At 39.5% G+C, this 23,122-nt stretch overlaps 2 protein-coding genes across 9 annotated transcripts in view; one reads left to right on the plus strand and one right to left on the minus strand.

Annotated features, from left to right (window-relative positions):
• tmtc3 (transmembrane O-mannosyltransferase targeting cadherins 3) overlaps positions 1 to 23,122 on the minus strand; it is a 79,338-nt gene that overhangs the window by 37,802 nt on the left and 18,414 nt on the right. The window contains exon 1 of one of the 3 annotated variants that reach the window (XM_088340448.1): positions 1,726 to 1,857. The exons of the other annotated variants lie outside the window; for them this stretch is intronic. The gene's annotated coding sequence lies outside the window, so the exon portion shown is untranslated. Of the gene's footprint in view, positions 1 to 1,725; positions 1,858 to 23,122 lie in introns of those variants that run through there. 3 annotated transcript variants of the gene reach the window in all.
• cep290 (centrosomal protein 290) overlaps positions 2,110 to 23,122 on the plus strand; it is a 44,175-nt gene continuing 23,162 nt past the window's right edge. For 4 of the 6 annotated variants that reach the window (XR_015850910.1, XM_088340441.1, XM_088340445.1 and 1 more), the window contains exons 1-13: positions 2,110 to 2,219; positions 2,485 to 2,619; positions 13,829 to 13,906; positions 13,979 to 14,036; positions 14,118 to 14,164; positions 15,073 to 15,222; positions 15,987 to 16,040; positions 16,233 to 16,253; positions 18,189 to 18,335; positions 19,329 to 19,511; positions 19,579 to 19,668; positions 21,391 to 21,513; positions 21,596 to 21,719. Coding sequence is in view for 5 of the 6 variants with exons in the window: in XM_088340441.1 (XP_088196567.1) it covers positions 2,503 to 2,619; positions 13,829 to 13,906; positions 13,979 to 14,036; positions 14,118 to 14,164; positions 15,073 to 15,222; positions 15,987 to 16,040; positions 16,233 to 16,253; positions 18,189 to 18,335; positions 19,329 to 19,511; positions 19,579 to 19,668; positions 21,391 to 21,513; positions 21,596 to 21,719 (1,192 nt within the window). In the remaining variant the exon portion in view is untranslated. The remainder of the gene's footprint in view (positions 2,220 to 2,484; positions 2,620 to 13,828; positions 13,907 to 13,978; positions 14,037 to 14,117; positions 14,165 to 15,072; positions 15,223 to 15,986; positions 16,041 to 16,232; positions 16,254 to 18,188; positions 18,336 to 19,328; positions 19,512 to 19,578; positions 19,669 to 21,390; positions 21,514 to 21,595; positions 21,720 to 23,122) is intronic. The other 2 variants (XM_088340443.1, XM_088340444.1) reach the window with 1 other exon arrangement.

Consider the following 23,122-nt stretch of genomic DNA (forward strand, 5'->3'; position numbering starts at 1 on the left):
CCAAAGGAGAGCACAAGTTACAATTACACCATCCCCTGATCTTAAACCAACATGCGAGCAAGGAAATACTCAAAATCTCAGCACGAGGAAAATAAGAGACCCTGAAAAGAGGCCTAACAAGTGGTAATCTTACAGGAGTGTGCGGGATTAAGTATGCAATTCCAAAGAGTTAAAAACAAGGCTAAACATGAATGGTCATTTTTCAACTATTTAAAAACTGAGGCAAATTCTTTCACCTGTGTCAACAAAGTAAGGTCAAGAGCTGTACGCAAAGTAAAAACATTTTTCTCATTTTCAACAATGAATCGGAAAGATATATATAGTCTCTGCTAGGAATCCCTAACCTTTTTGGGGGTACTTTTTTGTACTGATCTGTACGGACGACTACACTTTTTTTTTTTTTAAATGCATTTATGAAATACCAACATATGTTATTACTATTTTACTATTATGTTGTAAACAGTTTGTAATTATTAGGGGAGGGTTAGGATAGGCTCACTCAAACCACTAAAACATGTGCCTAGTTTAAGGGCACCGAGTGATTTACACATACAAATGATGTACTTTAGGACATTAGTCATGTGAAATGTGAAATGATCTGCATTTATATAGCGCTTTTCAAGTCAATGACTTCCCAAAGCGCTTTACATTGTGCTTCACATTTCCCAATAGCGGCCGTGATCTGTGCAGCCATGTAAGGCGCTAACCTGCTTATTGGAGGTATTGGGGGTTAAGTGTCTTACCCAAGGACACTTCGGCATGTAACACGGACAAGCCGGGATTCGAACTGGGATCCCTTAATCCTAAAACGATCGCTCTACCTCCTGAACTACTGCCGCCCCCATGTCATTGATTGCTCATGCTATTTACAAATAAAACCATCTTAGAACACATTGCTGCTGAGTTATTTTCAGAACCGGTGTTCTGAAATTGCTTCCTACCCTCACATTCCTTTCCACCAATGCCCAGGGCGCATGAGCATCCACAAAGCTCATAGCAATTTGTACCTTTGAAAGTGGTAGGTACCCAACTATTTCTGATTGTCTTTAGTCTAATTTGACTCTTTCACTGCTTCAATATATTGTTATCTGACTTAACTTTTATGCTTTGTGTTTTTCCTGCGGTGTTGGTTGACTTTTGTTACCACACACATATGTATGCATGCCAACCCTCGTTTTACATCCTCAGTAAATGTTCTGTTAGTAATAATTCTGAGTTTTAGTGTTGCTACATTTACTTCATGTGTAAATAAAACAAAATTGATGCTGCCAGGTGAGCCTACGGGTGCATGTCTCAAGAGGATAGGAGGAAATGTGAGTGGAGGATGGAATTCCAGAATACCTGTTCTCGGGCTATTTTGGTGTTGTTACGGGGAAACCTGGTGCCCGCGGGCACCACCTTGGTGACCCCTGCCTAATAAGGAGAAGCAACCGGAAGCTTGACGGCTTCACTCAACACGATTAGGTTATAACTCACGCTGGATTTGAGTCCCTAATTTCAACGAAACGTTTGTTTCTGATGTCAATTTTCCATTCAAATATGAAACATACAATTAAATACAGTCAGACTCACTTGACAGGAAAAATACTTAGATACGAGCTCACCCGCTAAACTCGTTTGAGACACTTTCGAAGCTAATGCTAGTTAGCACTATAACACGCTTAATAAGCGATGCTCTTGTTCAAGTATGCTGCTTAAAATGTCACAATTTGTGTTACCACGTACCGTGCACCCAGGAGGATCAGTGGGGAGTTTAGGACGTGAACTTAAACCACAGAATATAATACAAATCTATGAATTCTATTACTATGCAAGACAGCGATATTCGCATTGTGCGCACGCGCAAACTGAATTCGCTTCGTCATAATTACTTCCGGGGGAGAAGTCAAAAGACAAGATATCTATTTTTTCTAATATAAAATTGTTTTTTGACCAAAGGTTAAGATTCTCTGCATACACTATGTTTTTGGAATAAATAAAGCCATCCAAAATATAACAATTACATATAACCAATGGTAGCTCTATACACACTCCAAAACACTAGAGGCGATACACACCTCACCAACTTACAATGCAATAGAAGATAAATATAGCGTAGAAGAAATTCAACAACATAAATAAATGGTTGCTCCGTAATATTTACTTTTCTAACTTAAACTTATTACGGAATAAAATGAAAACCCGTTTGACGATGTGACGTTCTAAAGTACACTAGAGAGGTACCGTTAGATATTTGTGAATAACGTTAGAAACAAATGTATTTAACAATATTTGAGAAAAATATTTAGCTTTTTTAGGCATATATGTACAAACCTGTTTTATTCTAATACCTAACGCATCTCGGTTTTTGCATCTGCATGCTGTTAACGTCTATGTGATGTGCGGCTAGGATATAGTAATAAGTTTAAGGAGCAAAAGTTAACATTTTCTAGTATTTTAAACTTATTTTATTTGAATTTCCATGTGTTTTTTTGACGACCATAGGCTGTGTGTCGCGTCGCCATGGCCGCAACTCTTAATGCTGGTCTCGAGTGGGACCAGATGATAAAGATCGAGCCTCAAACACTCCATGAACGTGACCGAGATGAATTGGACGATCTTATCATGCATCTCACATCGGTAACTATGCAAAATACGTTTTGCTGCTTGTTTTCCCCTCAATGCGTCGATGCATCCATGTTTCTCTAATCACTCTTCCCTAACCATGTCCATTTACCGAAACACCACCTTGCACTTCTGCACCCCAAAACCATTTTTTTATTCATCTGTTTTGCTTTTTCTGTCATATTTAGTCTTCTATTTTTTCCTGTCCCTTTAGTTCTATCCATCTATCTACCTTGGTCATATCCCTCAAGAGGGGTGACCGACAGCAAGACAAACACATACAATCACAAAGAAAATAAAAACGGGGGAAAAAAACACACACAAACATTTTTGGACCATGGCCAACCCAAATGCCCAAACACCTAAACAAATTAAACACTTTGGCAACCAAGTTGGTCATGCTTTTGTCCCTCCAGATGAAACGGTACACAGGAAAGCGGCCATGTCACCCGGTTCAGGGTGACACAACACACTCTTTTGTTCAACAGCAGGGCCCGACAGCTTTCACTGGTTTACCCCTGCCGCATCATACAGGTGCCCTGCCCATCCCTTAGAACGCGTCCAAACATTCCACTATCCTTTTACAACACCTCTCCACTCATTCCTATCACCAACAAGAGCTATAGCTTCCACTACATTTAGACCTCTTCCCTGCAGTGCACTCAAAACACCATCCATCCATGTCAATCGCGGCCTTCCTCTTGGTCTCCTTCCATTGACTTCTGCTCTGTCGATCCTCTTCAACATTCGCTCCTCATCCATCCTCTCCATATGTCCAAACCAACTGAGTACTCTCTTATCCACACGCTGTAATTCTGCCCGTATTTGCTCCTGTCTTTTGCTAAGAAATGGCTTTTTCCTTAGCTTGTCCATTGGTTCCGGATACCAAAAAGGCAGGTGTTCAAAATAGAGGCTGAAAACAGATGAGCAGTTCCCTCGGAGGTTTGATGTACAGAATATATTCTGGACATAAATGAACTGACTGACAAGGGCTGCAGCAATTCACTTGTGCGAAAGCTGATGTGTTTTACAAGAATCCTTACACAAAAAGGCAGTCCATAAGCTGATTGAAAATCTCTTTAAAGAAAGCTTTATTCTACTGAGGGGAAGTATTACTCAAACTTTTCAATGCTTAAAGAAAAAATCAATTGTATTTTGTTAAAACGGACATAAGCGTGATCTTCTCAGAGATGTGTTTTTTTTTAGACATTTCTTAATGAACTTAAATTGATGTTTCCTATCTTTGATTGTGTTTCCACTCAAAAAGGCGATATTATTAAATAACACCGACTATGAATTCACATAATTAAGATTCAATAAATGGAGAAAAAAATTTAAATTAAGAAAATACATAATCATGACCAAATATGGACAGTAACATATATCAATCACGACCCCAAGAACATCCTCTTCCTCCAGCCCATTGCTTTGTAATTACTATGGCCAGTTGATTTTTTTGGATTCTGAATTGTCTTTTTTGTCAATAAAAACAATGTAGTGAACATTGTCAGTCAAGTCATGTTTATTTGTATAGCTTTTAATCACAAAGAGTCTCAGAGGGCTGCACAGACCACAGATTATTGCAAACCACAGACTATTATGACACCATCTCCTCCAAAACCTACATGAGGGCAAAAATACACAGATATTGTCAACATAAAATATAGGTTATTCATATGCTATAGAGTAGAAATGGAGGGGGGATGGAGAACGCTCTCGAACCTTCGGATCTCGTCTTGGCTCTAGGGATCATTAGTCCACCAGCATTTTCAGAGCGAAGGCTCCGGACCGGAACATAGGGGGAAATTAAATCTGAAAGATAGGAGGGAGTCCATGCATGATTTTGTATACTACCAACAGAACCTTAAAATCACATCTTAAGCTAACAGGGAGCCAATGCAGGTTAGATAAAATCGGGGTAATGTGATCAAACTTTCTTGTCTTAGTTAAAAGCCTCGCTGCAGCATTTTGTACCAGCTGAAGGCTCTTGATTTTGGACTTCGGGAGACCGGAGATTAGTGCATTACAGTAATCGAGACGGGAGGTAACCAACGCATGAATTATAATCTCCGCATCCGACTGAGACAGCATAGGGTGAATTTTAGTAATGTTGCGACGATGGAAAAAAGCTGTTCTAGTAATATAAAGGACGGATCAGGGTCAAATATGACACCTATATTTTTTACGGAGTCACTCTGGGTGATATTATATTTGTCAGTGTTCAGAGCCGTTTTCGAGAACAAGTCACAGCATTTAGATGGACCAATAACTAGCATTTCGGTCTTTTGAGAAAGAAGTTGAGTGACATCCATTCTTTGTTCACACCGGGATTAGAAGTGACACTCCAGGATTAATATCTAGTATGAAAATAAGATGACAAATAATATTAGGATAGATAAGCAATATTTACAAGGCAATACTTGTAGACTGGCCTAATTTGCTTGTTCATTATTAAATAGTACAATGACGTTTATCAGCTATGGTTGGATGGCCTGCCAGTAATGTTGACTGCACTATAAAATACACTTGCACCAAAAAAAAAAATCATCAATTCATGGCAGTAGTCCTTTGGTCAAATGCCCTCAGCTTTCTATAAGAATTTTAGCCCACCCCATTTCCTGCATGGCGACTGTTAATAGAAAAAAAGAGAGTTGACTGTGAGGGACGCCACTTCCAGGACAACATAGAAGATGAACTCCAAAACAACGAAGAATATGATATCAAAAGACCAGACAAAACACGCTGACGACAAGAAGCTGAATGGAAATGAATGCTGTGCAAATGTGAAGCAACTGGAAGCTGTTTTAGCGGCACAGCAGGGATTTTTTTCACGAGACCCAGCAGATCAAATGAAAATTCTGCAAACTTTTCACATAGAGTGATGTTTTTTAAAGACTGATCAAAAATGCCAGGCTGAATATTCGGCCCTTGCACATTTTAGCTTACGAAATCTGGCCCGCTTTCTGAAGTGTTTGGACACCCCCGTTTTAAGGGATCTGTAGCATCTGCCAGAGGTTAGCAGGTCAAAGAGGTGGTGGCCTGGGTTAGAAAAAATCCTTAATAATGTTGTTGGCTCTGCTCCCAGACTGGACAGAGAGCAGCCGATGATTTTCTGGCCTTTTTTTAAATATCACAATGTAAGGCACTCTCTGCTGCCGTGCATCCAGCATTCCCCACTTTGATGTCCTATGCCAGTACATAGGGATCAGAATTTTCCGCGGATCCGCGGATTTCCGCTGTTTTTGAACCCCAAAGGTCATTCCCGTAAATCGTCTAAATTCGATGAGAAAATATTTTGGGGGGGTGAGGTATGATACGTGACTGTTTCATCACCCCAAGTTAGCAGTTAGAGATCGCGAGAAAAATCGGCAAAAAGAAGCGCAGCGCATTAGATCTATAACACACAACAAATAGATCGACTCCTACCATTGGTCGATTGGTTATCAGCGAACCTATCAGCGGAGCTTTTGTTCAGAGCATTGGCTTTCTCAAACATGGCGCTCCTTCCGGTCTTTTCAAACGGTGAAATGAGTGTTTGAAAAAGTAAATATGAAAATACTAAGAAAAGAAGACGAGGCTTTTGTCTCCGAGATTGATAAAGGAATCAAGAATAAATTTAAGTGGTCATGGCTGGAGAAGACTGTCACAGACTGACATGTATTTTCTTTAAGCATGTTCAGTTTGTGCATTCTATTTTCAAATTAATGATGAATGGTTATTAATGTATATATTTTCATATATATTGTTGATTAGTAGCTAAATACAAGGTCCATCTTCATCATCAAAACACAACAACAATGGTGATGGTTGTAACATTGTAATCCCCCAATTGTTTTAAACATCTTAAAACTGAAAAAAATACATGGTTTCTGTTTTGTTGGATTTAATTCATTCTAGTGCAATTTTCACATAGCAAATAAGATAAATGCCGTTGGCTTCGGGTGGGTTTGCCCCCCTGAGCCCCCCACCGGGCTCCGCCCTGGACCTGGCCGGGGCCTGCGGCCCCTGGACCCTGGCTATTTCAGCTGAAAATGAAAATCTCCATTCTGATCCCAGAGTATAGCAAGGCAAGAAAATATTGATTTAGTATCATCTGTATTTTATTTCTACAGTTTGAATCCTATTTTATTTTAATTCCGCCTTTTTTTTATTACTACTTCCTCCCTCAAAACCACGTTCTTGCTGCAGTTTTGTTTCAACTCTTTTATGACATACCCCATGCAAAATGTTTCAGACTATGTCATCAATCCTTTTTTATTTTTTATTAAACTCTGCACCTTATCTGTTCCCAACATCCGACCCCAAAACCTCTTCTTTCATTGTCTAGTAATTACTTTGGCTGGTTGTTTTGAACCCATTTTTGTGATGTAACACTGGCATTTATTTCCCAACCATGTTTTAGACTATGGCATTAATCATCTTTTATTTTTATGATTCTGTGCTTATTTGTTCTCGATTTCCTACCTCTGAACCGCTTCCTCATTTGTTCCAATGCTTTGGAATATTTTAAGTCGGTTGTTTTCAAACTTTTTTTGTGCAATATATTTTTGTTTCAGCCATGCACTCCTAACTAGCGCACATTGTTTTCCGTTGGGGATATAAAATCAATCAGGATTTTAAAAGATTCCCCCACTCCCAATTCTGAAACAAAACTAACAAAACGTTGATCTACGCTTACATTTGTAAAATATAAAAAGGTCTAGATATAAAATTGAGGAAAATGTGCTGAAACAAACTGTTGTTATAATTTTGGCCTGTCATTTTGCAAACTTGGAGTACCATATCTTTTTTCCCTTAAGTACTAAGTTGTGTAATAAATATGATAATAGTAACATTGCTCTTTTTAAGTATTATTTTTTTCCGTTTTTTACTATAACTTGGGGGGAAAAAATTCCTGTTAAATTGATTATTCATTTTTTGTTTCATTTTGCCAGAGAAATGAAATAGTTATTTACATTACATTTTTTTTTTAAAGAATATCAACTTTGATTAAGATTAATAGCTTTTTAAATCTTGACATCCATTTAATGTAAAATGATTACACTTTCTTGAAATACCATTGTTCTATCTATCCATCTACCCTGGTCATATCCCTTGAGAGGGGTGAGTGACAGCAAGACACATACACAAAAACAAAGAAAAAAAAGTAGCAAAAACACCAAAATTTGAACATGGCCAACCCAAATGCCTAAACACCCAAAACAAGTTAGGCACCTCGGCACCTAAGTTGGTCATGCTTTCGTCCCTCCAGATGAAACGGGACACAAGAAAGCGGCCATGTCACTCGGGTCAGGGTAACACAACACACTCTTCTGTTCAACAGCAGGGCCCGACAGCTTTCACTGGTTTACCCCTGTCATATCATACAGGTGCCCACAACCAAACATCCCACTATCCTTTTACAACACCTCTCCACTCATTCCTATGACCGACAAGAGCTCTAGCTTCCACTACGTTTAGACCTCTTTCCTCCAGTGCACTCATAACACCATGCATCCACGTCAATCGCGGCCTTCATTTTGGTCTCCTTCCATTTACTTCTTTTCTGTAGATTCTCTTCAACATTCTCTCATCTATCCTCTCCACCTGTCCAAACCATTGTTCATAAATTAAAATGATTTTAGTTTGAATCCTAGGTTTTAGCTTTATTTGAAATCTCGAGTACAGTAATCCTTCCCTTTTCACTGGGTCTTGCGCAAAAAAAAATTATATATATATATATATATATATATATATATATATATATATATATGTGTGTGTGTGTGTGTGTGAAATTCGTGAACTAATAACCTTTTACTTTTTTACAATTAATACGCATTTAGATTAAATAACACATTATTAAAGGCCCATTCCTCCTTCACTAAATTTCTCTATATTGTACCTGTAAACATTTATTTTTTTTCACCAATACCTAGTCTCCTAGGGGACTCTTTAGCCAAACGGAATGCAAAACACAACGCATAATGACAATCAATGAAGCAGTAAGATTGTGAAAGGTGAAACGCGTTATAGCGAGGGATTACTGTACAGAAAAGCCTGATTTGGGCTTTTTTTCTTGTCTATGGATGGTATTTATGTGAGACTGCTTTAAAAATTATTTATCTCGCTTCTCCTAACTCAAAGTTACGATCCATGTTGTAAATATCCTGAACCGGTTGCCAGGCAATTGCAGGGCATACATAAACAGGCAAAGGATTGTGACACTTTCAATCACACTCTGCAAGAATTTGAAGGCCAGAAGTATTTTTCGAATGTGGGAGCTAGCTGTGGTACCAGTCAAACACAAAAATAAGCATAGGCAGAACATGTACATTGCCGTAAAAAAGGATTGGGCCCCCTACCTTATTCCTGTGTTTTTTGATTATTTATCACTCACAAAGGTTTCAGATCATACTTGGGCCGTCTCTGTGTGATATTAAGGGGCCGGTCACACAGCCGTTTGCGGCTGAATCACGGCCAGAAATTTCTGCCTGTGAGGCGGACGCTATTGGACGCTTTAAGATCGCCATACAGACGAGATACAGCAGTGCTTAACACGCGGTCGGAAATTCGCGCGCGGGTGGCAGCGCAAAATGCTCAATTCTTTAGAGCGCGGGTACACAGCCTTTCACGGGCGTATCGAGGCTGAACCACGGCCAGGAATTTCTGGCCGTGAAGCAGACGCTGTTGGACGCTTTGAGACCGCCATATAGACGAGATACAGCAGTGCTTTACTCGCGGTCGGAAATTCACACGCGGTTGGCCGCGCGAAAAAGTTTTGAGCTGCTCAAAACTTTGAGCACGTGTTAACCGCGGGCGGCACACGAGGTAATGACGCGGAACGACGTGCTCTGGCCGCGGCCAGGGCGTAGTTACACATAGGTAGGACGGGAAATTTCAGCGGGTAATCGTGGGTGGAGCATGGTCATAGCATGTTCTGCACCTGTATCGCGGTGTTATTACGTGAAATTAGCGTGTTACGCGTGTGACGGTCAAACGCCTTTCTCCGCGTATAAACAGCACGATTTGCCGAGCACACGTCAGTTGTGCTCGAGACGTCAAGGGGGTGAACATGGATCCCCGTTACCGTAGTGACCTCGTCTTAATCCATTTTTATTTCTTGACATTTCTTTTCATTTCATAACAAGATAATAAAATAAAAATGAAAAACTATTACAATAATAACATATTGGCTTCTTCGGTGCCATAGCTTGAAATCTTGATCTTCACGGGACTGTGTCTTGAGCGGTTATGATTTCTACAGCCCGGTGTTACGCTGAGAAATACATCCCTGCCGAAATTTGCATCCCCTCGCTACTACAACCACTTTTACCTCGTTTTATCTCACTTTTATATCACTTTTAGGGAATGTAGGAGTCGGATTTGGGCACAACACCGGCTCCGGAGCTTTTATACCCGTGGTCCACACGAGAAAATGACGCGGAAATGACGCCGGCGTCTGTTTTGCGGGCATACCACCGATGAACAGCGGGTTGGCCAATTTTGCGCATTTTCCATCGCAGGCAATCACGGGCAAAAAAAAACCCGCAAAATTTTAGCCATGATTCAGCCGCAAACGGCTGTGTGACCGGCTCCTAAAATTGGATTGATGATCTGAATGAAACCTTTGTGAGTGATAAATGTGCAAAAAACACAGAAATCAGGAAGGGGGCAAATACTTTTTCACGGTACTGTAAGCGCCATACAGGGCGGCTACAGTTTGGGATCAAACCGGACATGCTGCCTGCTGTGGAATCCACTTTTATTATTTTTTGACTTCAACAGCTCCCCATTATTTAGGATATTCAACTCCAAAACTGTTCCCTGACTCTTGCCCCGCCATCCATGCAATAGATAATACAAATATGTCACAGAAACACCTGCACTTGATGTTATTCCACTGCGGTTAGCTGTTATTTCACGACGACCACCCTTGATAGCAAAATACATACTGCCTCTTTAAATCACAAGGCATGACAAAGCAGTCCATTTTCCCACAGTGTGTACATCCCGTAAATGCTAAATATGTCTTTGAAGTTGCGTCTTAAAAACAGGAACAGTCTACTTTAAAGGATGGATGCTGTCAGATTGCATCTTCAACATCACGTGGACAACTCACCAAGAATTCCAACCTTATGCCAACAGTTTGCATCAAAGGGTTCTTGATACTTTTTCTTCTGTATGTTTCCCCTTTAACGTCACAAAGCAGTAAGACCTCACAAGTTGAGAAAGGGATTGTAAACATGGCAAAAAATACCAACGCCTTACCAGATGTTGGTCGGGTATGGTGTTAGAGCTCAGTTCAAGGACCATAAAAGGAATAATTTCAGTGCTTTGCTATCAAAATGCATAAGCTGTATTTTAGATATTTACAGTTATGGTGAACAATATAAATGAAAGCGATAACTGTAAGTTGATGATAATTTGCTTTGAAACATTATAGTCTTTGTTGTTTAAATCATCTATGTGTTATTTGAAAAAAATGTTAACAACTATGAGGGTAGCTTTCGTTGAAACGTTTTTGCTAGCCTTGATCACGGTTTACATCAAAATTGCAGCAAATGACAAAATAAAAAAATGCAACAATGCCAAAATTTTGTTTTTACTATCTTTTTTAAATTAGCAAAGCAAAACTACTTTTTTACATACAGTAATCTCTTGATATTCACAGTTAATAAGTTCCATAACCACCAGCTTTAAGTAAATGTAGTATATACGTGTAGTTTTTCTCATTCGGTTATTTTGATGTCGCAAAGCACCGTGGGACGAAAATGGATAATACACACAAATGCCACCTTACTCGCGAAAAATCCCTTTGTATATTGGTTGATTTACTTTGTCCTACGAAATACAAATTTGAAGAGTAGGCGTTGCAAAATATTACCCCCCTATCAGTTAATACTTTGTACAACCACCTTTTGCTGAGATCAATGCCAAAGTCTTTTTGGGTATGTTTCTATTAGTTTTGCACGTCTTAAAATAGAAATATTTGCCCGTTCTTTATTGCTCCTTTCGCTGACCTCTGAGCCCACTACAGAGCAGTTGTTTTTATACTGAGACTTGATGACACTGCTGCACTCTGTTTGTAGTTGTTATTTTTTTAAGTCAATATAAGATCACGAATAAGTCAACATGGAATTTCTAAGTCAGTTTGCTGCGCTGAGAGAACAGTGAGACAATATTTTTGCAACACCTACTGAAAACTGAGACGCTTTCCCCTCATATATATGATATGAATTGTTGAAATATTTTTTTACCACTTTATAATTGTGTCTCACATGTTGTTGATTCTTAGAAAATAATGTTTTTCCAGCTGTAAATTGGAAGCCTGAAATGTGGCATTCTGACAAAAAGTTCTTGGGAGTGAATGCTCAACACTGTATATAGTGATGCAACAGTTGAGTCCATCTATATGTAGTGTAAGTCTACAGCACAACTTGTAAACGTTGCCTGTGCTTACTCCCCAAATTGGATTACTGTACTCACCAATGACATATACACGTTTTTTTTCCACTAAGATTGATAAAATATTCATTTGAATTCTTCCAATGAATGGCCAGTAAACAAAAGGCAATTCTCCGATTGGTTTCTGTACTCTTAAAGTGACACTGAAATTCAAAGATCTGAGCAAAAATCCACAGAACTAATTTATAGGAAAAACTCTACAATGCACCAAGTAGCAATATGGCAAGAAAGTATTGTAATTGTTTGGAATTAAACTCAAATCAGCTCTAGTTTCAGCACAACAGCATCAAATTAACGATTGTTTGATTATTTTTCCCTTACATTTCAGTTTGGACAATTAAAACCGTTCTTTGTCTGGACTTATGTAGGTTCATCATTGCTATTGTGTCTCCATAAACTGAACTAGTGCTGATGTTTGTGTGGTTTCTGAGCCACAAGAATCTGTTGTTCTTCTTTCTTCCAATTTGTGGTTCTTCCAATGACAGGGCATGATAAGGGGAACCTTTATCATCAAAGCTTTGTTTATCAGTGCGGGATGTGATGCTACACATTAACAAAAAACACTGAAAACGAAACAATAACATTCAAATACGTGGCACAAGCCATTAAATCAGGGAGATGTCGTTAATAAAGGAATTTGGCGATCTGCATTGTCAACTGAATGTTTGTTCTCATTTTTCTCAGATGGTTTTTATGTTTTGTTCTCCCCACTGTGAGACACAGTGTCAAAACAAGCGCATCAAAGTCTGGAAAATAAAATTAACCGAAAAACAGTCACTGTTTCCTGTTCGGGCATATTTGACATTTTTAGCGGTAATAGTAAAGTCAACTGAAGTTAAATTTGAAAAGGGGAATCCATTAAAAGAAAAAAAATCTTCAGAGGATTATGTTCCATGCTCCCTTTTAGTCTTTCTGTGGCTTTCTGATTACATTTGTATTTACACAAAATAAGTTAAAGGAGCTGTACATTTTCCTGGCATGTGTCCCAAGGATGCACCCAAAAATTTGTGGATTTCTTTGACTTGTTTGGAAAAAACTGTTCTTTTCACCATTTTCATGCCACACTAGTAAATAGAAGAAAAGCGTGGAGGAGCATGAAAAAACTCCTATTCCTCCTAGCTAAGGTGTGATGGCAGAAAAAGCATGAAGGCTCTTTGAACTCAGTTTGGAATTGTTAGCATGTACATCCATCCATTATCTGCACCGCTTATCCTCACTAGGGTCACGGGGGTGCTGGAGCCCAACCCTGAACTGGTTGCCAGCCAGTCGCAGGGCACAAAGAGACAGACAACCCACTCGCTCATTCACACTTAGGGACAATTAACCTAACATGCATGTTTTTGGAATGTGGGAGGAACCGGAGTGCCAGGAGGAAACCCACGCAAGAACGGGGAGAACATGCAAACTGCACACAGGAGTTCGATCTCATGACCTCAGAACACGCTAACCACTGCGCCGCCATGCTGCCCTAGCATGTACATGATAGAGAAAATATTGTACTTAAAACTTTTTTAAGTACAGATCAGACGACGTTCTGTTAAGGGACTCTGAACACCATGTTGGTGAACCTATTTAATTTTTAAAAAGGTTTTCACACTAATGGGGGCACATCCAACCAATGATAGCAAAGAAAATCTTTGGGCTGGCTTAAGTAACCTGCTATCTGGAGTTAAAAATAGCTGGCGTGATCTTGGAATTCATTGTTTCTCCATGTGAAAGGGCCGATTCCCATACCATCTTTGATGCCGCTCTTACGAGTTTTGTCTGTTTTCGATTGCAGACGGAAGAGTTGGGGGCGGAGCGCCAAGCTCAGGAAGATGTCGTCCACGTCCTGCGAGTGTTTCAGGCCATGCTTAAGGTCTTTTTCCGCACCATTAACCACTACGTTGTTTTGCCAAATAAACATACTGAATTTACTGTTTTGTTTCAGATGAAACATCAGGAAGCATCTCTGGCTGAGCAGTTGATTGAAGAACAAGAGAAAAATGGTTTTGAGACTCCTTTTTGAATATAAGACATTGTTTGCTAACATATATGAACTCTGTTTCCTGTATTTTATTACTCCGTAGAAAATAAGCTTCAAGCAAAGGTGTTAAGACTCGAGGAGGACCTGAAAGTAAGGATTCATTGTTTTGAGCGCAAGTTTGAATGGGGTTTCCATCCCCATGGCCTCATATGTCCCATTAACAGCCTCGATTCGTTAGTCATTCATTATGTACTTTTGAAGTGCGTTCAGAGCTGATTTTTATCTTGATAAATTAAATCAGTGTATTTAAAAAAACATTTCTTTGGGATGACCTTTTTAATGCGATACATGTCAGTTATTGTGTGTTTGTAATGGATGTACATAGCCAACTAATGAACAAGTTAGCCATCATCACATCATCACATGATAGTGCTAATGTTTTAGTGCTACATTTTGCAAATGGACGGATGAATGTTTAGCTCTATGGCAGGGGTGGCGAACACGTGGCTCTAGAGCCACATGCGGCTCTCGGCCAATGAGAATGCGGCTCTTTGCCTCATCATATTTTCTATATACTGTGGCTTTTTGCCTTGTTTCATGTTTAGTTTTTTTTGTGTGTATTGAGGGTGAACACTTTCCTTGAAATCAACACAAGAACAATACTTGTTGTATTGTAAGGAGAGGAGTGTGTCATGGCAAATAATATGTTTTTAATTGTGTGTGTTTGTTTGTGTCTGTCTGTCATGGCAGGTCAGTGCGTGGTGTGGCTCTTTGACTCTCACAGTTCTTCGTCTCTTTGTGTCAAACTTGTTCGCCACCCCTGCTCTATGGGGGGGATCGCGATTGGCTGAGAACTTTAAGAGGATTACAGCTAATTCCCAGCATAGTGACAGCCATGATTGTTTGTCTGACTTCTTTTGTCTTTTGTCCACAGTCCATCTACACAACCTGTTGGCAATAAATAGAAGTTCATCTCTGCCTCATCTATAACATCCTATGTCTGTTTGAGCTATTAAACCCTCCTATCGCAGTGACTTATTTTGAGTGTCTGGTCTCAGTACGCCAGGAGCACCGACGTTGGCGGTGGGACCGACAATCGCTTCCTAAGGAATGAAATTCGTCAGCTGGAGACACAACTGGAACAGAAAGAGAAGGAGGTGACACACTTGAAGAAGGAAATGGGGGGAAGCAAGAAGACAATCGAGGAGGTAGGACCGTGACATGAGAAATAGTGACTTGACACGCGAGTCCGGGGGTCACCAACGTTTTTGAGAGCTATTTATTTTTTTACCGATTAGTGCGAAGGGGTACCAGTTTGTTATACATTTGCAAAACAGCGTGTTATATCTGTTTTGTTACTGTGTTATTACTATGTTATTACCAGGTTTTTAATTAGTGAAAGAGTTAAAATTGGCTCAGTCAAGCACAAAGACATCAGCCTTGTAAAAGGGGACTGATTTTCATATATACCGTATTTATTTGTGCATAACGCACTTCTTCTTTTTACCTAAAAAAATAACTTAGTTTGGGTGCGCATTATGCACAAAACCGTATTTGAACAGTCGAACATTATTGCTGATCACAATCGCAAAATATTGGATGAATTGGAAATTGAACCCTGGTCTCAGTGGTGAGAGCCAAATTCCATACACTAGACCACCGTTCTTATAAATGATGAATGAAAAGGCATTAGATTTTATATCATTATTACACTATTTTTACTGGGAGTACCAGAGGCAAATGTTAGAGAATGGAGAAAGTCCTGAAAGATATAAGGTGAGGAAACAAATGGAGAAAGTCCTGAAAGATATAAGGTGAGGAAACAACTCTCGGTCTTCTAAGGTACTATCTTGGTGACCCCTCCATTGGTTTCAACACAAAGTGCCAAAAGAGGCAATAGATTGACATCAAGTTAAAAAAAGGAAGTGGTAGTACTATAATGGATGTTTTTGTGCATGGTTTTCTCCCGAAGTTGGTCCTGCGGGCAGAAGGGGCCGAAGACGAGGTGAAGTCACTGAAAAGAGAAGTACGTAACCTGACTAACACTCATGAAAATGCAAATACCCCCAAGCCCCCCCCCCCCCCCCATTTATTTTTCCTCATCTAATGTTCATTTTCTCTGTCCAAAAACAGCCTTGCTTGACTGTCTATCATTTATCATCCATGTTTGTTTTCCTCATATCTTTCCCACTGTTCTCTCTGATCTTCTTTGCCAAAGATAAAAAAGCTCAAAAAGAAGGTAAGACTCATGGGTCGTACCGTAAAATTAGATTTACAGCGTCTGATTTTATCGACTAAAACAAAAATGTCCTGTTTGGTGCTAAACATTAGTTCACGTTGGCTTGCAAGGAATTTGGAATATTTTTGTTTTAAAAATAGCAAATACAATTTGATTTAGCATTCTTTTCTCTCTTTTTTTTTTTTTTCAAATCAAACGTTTGCTTTATCCCAATTTCAAAATCTTTGTTCGGTTTGGAAATTTCTAAATTTTGCTTCGTTCGTACTCGGCAGCCAATCAGAAGCCTGCATCGAATAACGGGCTTCCGGATTTTCCTGAGCGTAATAATGTCGCACATTTGCATATCGTTTTCCAAAATAGACAGAGAGCACAAGAAAAATGGATAAGTGGTTAGGAATCAAGCCAAAACCTCAGCCCCAGAAGAAAGATTCAAAAGAAGGTAACAAAATTGATGACGCTACAAAACATAAACGTACATTAAAAGCATTGTGGAAAGAGGAGTTCACGGGGCTTGTAGCAGACGATGAAACGTAAACATTTCATGAATAAAGATGAGTAAATACTGGTACATACTGATGGCAGATGGAAAACAGCGATGTCATATACATGCAATGAATGTTATAAGTAGATTTATAATAAACTTAATTTTAAAGTGTTGTTCTGTTATATATTTTGATTATCAATCCTTAATACTTGGCAACAAGGTTTTTTTTTGCTATTACAGTAATCCCTCGGTTATCGCGGTTAATGGGGACCAAAACCACCCGCTAAAAGTGAGAATCCGCGAAGTAACGACGCCCCTTCAAAAATGCTTAAAAAAATTCATAAATATATATATATATATATATATATATATATATATATAAATTTATTTTTATTTTTTAAAATTATTTTATTGTATTATTTTTTAGACCCGCGAAGCTCTGAACCCGCGAACGTGGAACTGCTAAGTAGGTCCCACTGTAGTCGTCTTATTATGTTTCAAGTTGTGAAAAATGGGGCAGGCAAACTTTATGGCTGAGCAGGCAACTTTTCAGAGTTTTCTGCCTTGGTGTCCGCTAACTTTTTGTCATGAGTTTCAGACACTGATAATGCAATGATAATTCCAGCCAGTACAATATTTTGAACTCACGCACCACCTTTAACTGATATCACTATTTAAAGGGAAAAAAAGAAAATTAGAAAACAAAAGAATTATTTATAATTGTGAATTGAAAAAATAAGGGCCTAGTCGGAAAGTTGGAGGAAGAGATTGATGCCAACCTTTTGACATTAAGAAGCAGGAGATTTGATCGTACACTCGATTTTTACGTGCGAAACACAATACGTCTCCAGAATATAAAAACAAACAAAATGTGCTTGTTTAAAACCGGAAGTGGCAAACTTCTATCAAAACAGAAATATAATAAGATCGTAGGAGCGGTTTAATCAGGCACAGACTTAGTCTCGCTTCCAAATAAAGCAGGTGTAGACTAAAATGATAGTGTCCAATCAAAACTGTTGTTGAATTTGGAAAAGCTGTAATATATTTATTCTTTTTTTTCTCAAATCGTTAGGAGTTTTTAAGGGGTAAAAAGTGGTAATCTGATGCGTAAGGCGGTAGTGTTGGTGAGTATGGGAAGGCAAATTTAAGAACTGGTTGTAGCTGTAAAGATATTGTTGGTAGATGGTTATCATTACAGTAATGAATGTATTCATAGCATTGTGGGAACCTTTATTTATTCTACACGCAACACAAATTTTGCACCCCTCTCAAAAGACAAATGTTGGGTTGGGATTTTTATTCACACCTATTTTAGAAAGTTGAGTGAAGCTTAATGGTAAAGCCCCCCAAAATACTGGTATTTTTGTTGTAATATTTGTGCAAAAAAGGTCTTTAACAAGCTAGAATCTAATTTAAAGCCCAATCCTTAAAGCATACATGACTTTCGTCAGAACACGCAGCTCCAGCGGGACGTGGATTTCTATCAAGGAGAGTTGGAACGAAAGGAGTCAGAAGCCTCCAGAGAGGAGAATGGAGAAACTCTGAGGAAGCTGAGTGCAGCCAACCGCCAGCTTTCCCAGTGCCTGGACGACTTGCAGGTACGCCCACTCAGCTTCTCCATCCAATCTTCTAAGGCCAGGGGTCGGGAAATTTTTCGACTCAAAGAGCTATAAAAGCAAAATAATTTGATTGTATTTTGGAAAAGAGCCACACCGTTTTTTTGAGACAAAATTCAACACAACCGCTAAACCTGCTCTCCAGACAAAAAGCTTATTCTTCACCACATTTGATTACACTGTGTGACATTTGATTTGATAAAAATGTATGAAATAAGAATAATGCCAGAGCCTGTGGCCCGAATAGCAACAAAAAGACCACTTATAACTTGTCTCCCTCCCGCAATTCCTTAAAATCGTTGAGGCTCCTTTTGACCTCTATTTCTAGGTGTGAATGAGCTAGCGAATTGTCTCTCTCTGTGTGCCCTGCGACTGGCTGGCAACCAGTTCAGGGTGTCCCCTGCCCACTGATAGCTGGGATGGGCTCCAGCATCCCCGCGACCCTACTGATAAGCGGTGCAGATAATGGATGGATGGTTTACAAAATTCTGCAAACAAGAGCAAGAGATAGGAGTGAATGCTTGCGCTCTTTTCATAGCTCCACCCATCCTTACTGCTCACCCAATCAAATTGCTATGGGTCCTCCTCTGGCATTTTAGTGTATTTACAGTGTGTTAAGTGGATTTTCATCGCAAGATTTCTCAACAGTGAACATGGATTATTAAGTGAGCTTCCATATAAGGGATTCCTTGGCTATTTACAATCAAAACGAGGTTTTTGGTGTGACTCCTTGATCGTAAACTGCTGTTAGAAATGTGCCCTATATATACTAACCACTACCATTTGAAGCAGTAACGTTGCATCGCCTTTCATTGCACCACAATAGTCTTCCATCATTTAAATTTGGAGCAACATGGAGGATATATTAGCAAAACTATTTTGTCTCTGAGACACACGTACGTAAAAACAGCCATAGGTTCCCAACCCTTGCTCTAGGCCAACAAAAACGTCCAGCTTTCTGTTGACTTTTTTTAGCAAGCGGAGGATGAGATCTCACAGCTGAAGGAAGACAACCTCCAGATGCAGAAATGTGTGATGGAGTCAGCCAAGGAGATGGAAAAGATGAGCGAAGAGTACAACCAGATCAAGATGGCCGTCCATCAGTGTGACACCTTGACAGATCAGCTTAGGAAAGACAGAGATCGGGCTGAGCTGCAGGTTAAGAAAGGCTTTAAATTATTAATTTTTTATGTTTTTATTTTGCTGACTTGTTCTACATGTGCAGGTGAGGGAGTTGACACAGAAGATGAACGAAATGACGGAAGAGAACGACCCCATTATTGCAGCAGTGGATGCTAAAGTGGACCAATGGAAGGTTGGCATTTCAATTTGTAGTGGCTAATTTGTGTAAATGTAGTCATTTCTATCAAAAGCAAACTTTAGATCAGGAGTTCACCAACAGGTAGTCAGATTAAAAAAAACACCTGAGTAGCCCACCGACCAGTTCTAAAAATAGCTCACCGTTGATGGGTCATTGTATTTTCTAGGAAATTTGATTTCTAACTGATATATTGACATTTTCATTGTCTTTAATGACATTTTAAAATTAGCCTATAATTTATGCATTGGAAAAATTGATGGCCCCATCTTAAATATATTGGGTTCTTAAAAATTGCAGCTGCTAAATGTTATTGCACTTATTTTCATTGCACCGTTGTTACAATTTACCATTCTTTATTGCATTATTTTTATTATTACTTAGGCGAGTTCTTTTTTCCCTATACATCCTGATAGTCTCTTATCTTTTTTTCTCTTCAAAGTCTCTATATTACACGTTTCAATGTGGAGGGCCATGTATAATCTTGTTGCATACAGTGTGTCACAATGTTGATATCAATAACAATAAAGACAATTCTAATTTTATTTAATTCTAGTTTACTGCCTTTACAGTATACAAAGCGGATGTTTAGTTGTTTAGTGTGTCTATTTTAAACATACCTTAATAATTATTTGAAAAACCTAATCATAACATTAGCAATGATAAGTTGTTATTTTAGAAATACATATAAAACTGATAGCTGTCAAGAACCAGAACAGGATCAGGACCCAAACGTGTGACGTTCTCACACAAGCCTTTACGGGAAATGGGGAGTCATCCACGCTAGACAGCGGTCTGGCGTGGAAAGACAGGAAGCCCGAGACCGACAAGATCGATTCCAATTGCCCGAGTTGATATCGGACAGATGGGGTCGATAACTGACAGGACAGGACAGACACACAGGATAGATAATGAAACAGGATATCAAAAATAAACAGCACAAACAAGACAGGAACAAAAACTGGAGCGGATAATAAACAGGTCAAATAGACGGGAACAAAACTGGAAACCGATATTAAACAGGACAAAAGTAAACGGGAACAATACCGAACTGAAAATACCAAAAGGAAAACAGGACCGAGTCAGAACCCACGTCTTGTGGGGCAGGGGTTCATTGACGGACTGACAAAGTAAGAGAGAGCCCACTGAGCTTAAGAAGACGGAATGCCAATCTGTTAATGAGCCGCAGCTAGTGCTACACGGGCGGGGCCAATTGGGCGCCATGGCAACCGTGACAATAGCACTTTGTGCACTTACAAAAAGGTAGCTCTCAGCTTCAAAAAGGTTGACCCTTCTTTTTTCTTGCAACATGCCTTAAATTTGAGCCAAGTTGAAATGTCTCTTCAATATTAGTCGACATCGCTACATGAATTTGTATGTACAGGCAAATCTAACATGACAAACCCTAAAACAAACTGGAAGCAGCCGGGTCATGCCTAAAAACACGGTAATTCTTACATTTTGGTTTGGAGAAGCTTCGTTCTCAAAATAACCGTCATGTGGCTCTTTGGGGTCATTGTGACAATTGCCAAATATCGTTAAAAGACTAATTTTGTCCTTGAGATGTTTTTATTAAATGACAGGCACACCCACCCAGTACAGTTGTAGAGATGCAATTGCTGGATGTCTCAGTATATGAATACAATGAAGCAAGTTATTTAGTAGCTCAACTGTCTTTACCAACACTGAAGATGTCTTTGAATTCATGTTCATTCACAGAAAGTGCTTTCTGAAAAGGACGAGGAGATTCTACTCTACCAGCAGATGATCCGTGATCTTCAGCACAAGTTGCGCGTGGCCCAGTTGGACTTGGACAGAGGAAACGTTCTTGCATTGCAGCAGGTTTGTCCCAAACTGGCGTGCTCGCATAAAAGCTTCACCGATACTGACATGGAAAAAATGTCTGTGAACAAACACTTTCCAGGCTGTGGAGGAGCGGGATGATCAGATAAAAACGCTGCGAGAGCAAGTGGAGCAGTTTACAAGCGAAATGGAAAAGCAAACGTTGCTTATGAAGGGTCTGAAGGTGCCCCAAAAGGAAACGGGACGTGAGTAGCTTTAGGTTCTTTGCAGGGTCTGAAACCAAAATCCGAAAACGTGAAATGTTTGGTCGAAAACCAAAAATGAAACAGAGAATAAAAATGATTTTGCTTAAAAAGGTATAATATAAAATGATAGCTAAATGACAGATATATTACTATATGTATTACAAATTATTAAGTCCATCCATCCATCCATTATCTGCACAGCTTATCCTCAGTAGAGTCACGGGGGTGCTGGAGCCCATCCCAGCCATCTCCGGGCAGTGGGCAGCGGACACCCTGAACTGGTTGCCAGCCAGTCGCAGGGCACTCAGGGACAGACAATTCGCTCGCTCATTCACACCTAGGGACAATTTTGGGCCGTCCAATTAGCCTGACATGCATGTTTTTGGAATGTGGGGTAAACCGGAGTGCCTGGAGGAAACCCACGCAAGCACGGGGAGAACATGCAAACTCCGCACAGTAAGGTTGGTAGCTGGATTTAAACCCATGACCTCAGAACTGTGCCGCACACGCGCTAACCACCCCGCCGCCGTGCTGCCAAATTATCAAGTGTTTTTAAAAATTATTAGACATTTTAAGTGTTTTATAAATTTCAAAAACGGCCATAATAAAAAAAAAAAAACCTTCTACCTGGTTCACAATGCTGGTCCCCCCATTTTTTAAGTTCACATTTTGGGGCATTTTAGTTTTTCATGGAAATAAAAGTGAATAGTGATAAGAAAACAAGAGAAAGGTTATGCCACAAATGAGTCACACCCGCATAATTGCCAAATATATATTTTTCTTAACTTTCACTATTCGTGAGAAAGGTTGGCCTGTAACTCAGCCCGGTTTTTCTATCTTAGATGTTCGCTATACTAGAAATAAAAAAACAGGGAGAATGAATATTCTGTTTGGACTATTTACTGGATGCCAGAAACATTGAATACACAGCTGTAGAGACTTTTTCACCATGATGCGGAAGTAGTGCCTAGTCTTATACTGTCTTGGCTGCCCACCCACGCAGCAGGGTCTTCTAAACTTTTGAGTAAATGTCTTTTCGGTATAATCTTATTAGAGATCTTTTTTTAAGCAGTCCTCCATTTCCTTGCATGTGAATAATAAAAGCGGCCGCGTTGTGCATTAACTCTCCCCCAAATGAAAGCTAGCTTCGTGAGGATTGCTTCACATGTGTCACCATCACAACATTGTTCTTTTGGAAGCCTTTTTGGGGTTTTATTCTTTATTTCGGTCGAAACGAAAATACACGTTTGGGGTCCATTTTGGGCAAAACATTTTGAGTGCTGGAAATTTGATGCACCCCAAGGTTTTTTTAACTTTTTTTTTTGGTCCAAGCCAAACCGCTTCAATATGTGGTATTTTCTAATCATAACAACTCCAATGTGCTGACAACAACAAAAAAAGTA

Source organism: Urocampus carinirostris, chromosome 7 (genome assembly GCF_059441175.1).
Source record: "Urocampus carinirostris isolate Australia breed hairy pipefish chromosome 7, RoL_Ucar_1.0, whole genome shotgun sequence".
Lineage (NCBI taxonomy): Eukaryota > Metazoa > Chordata > Actinopteri > Syngnathiformes > Syngnathidae > Urocampus > Urocampus carinirostris.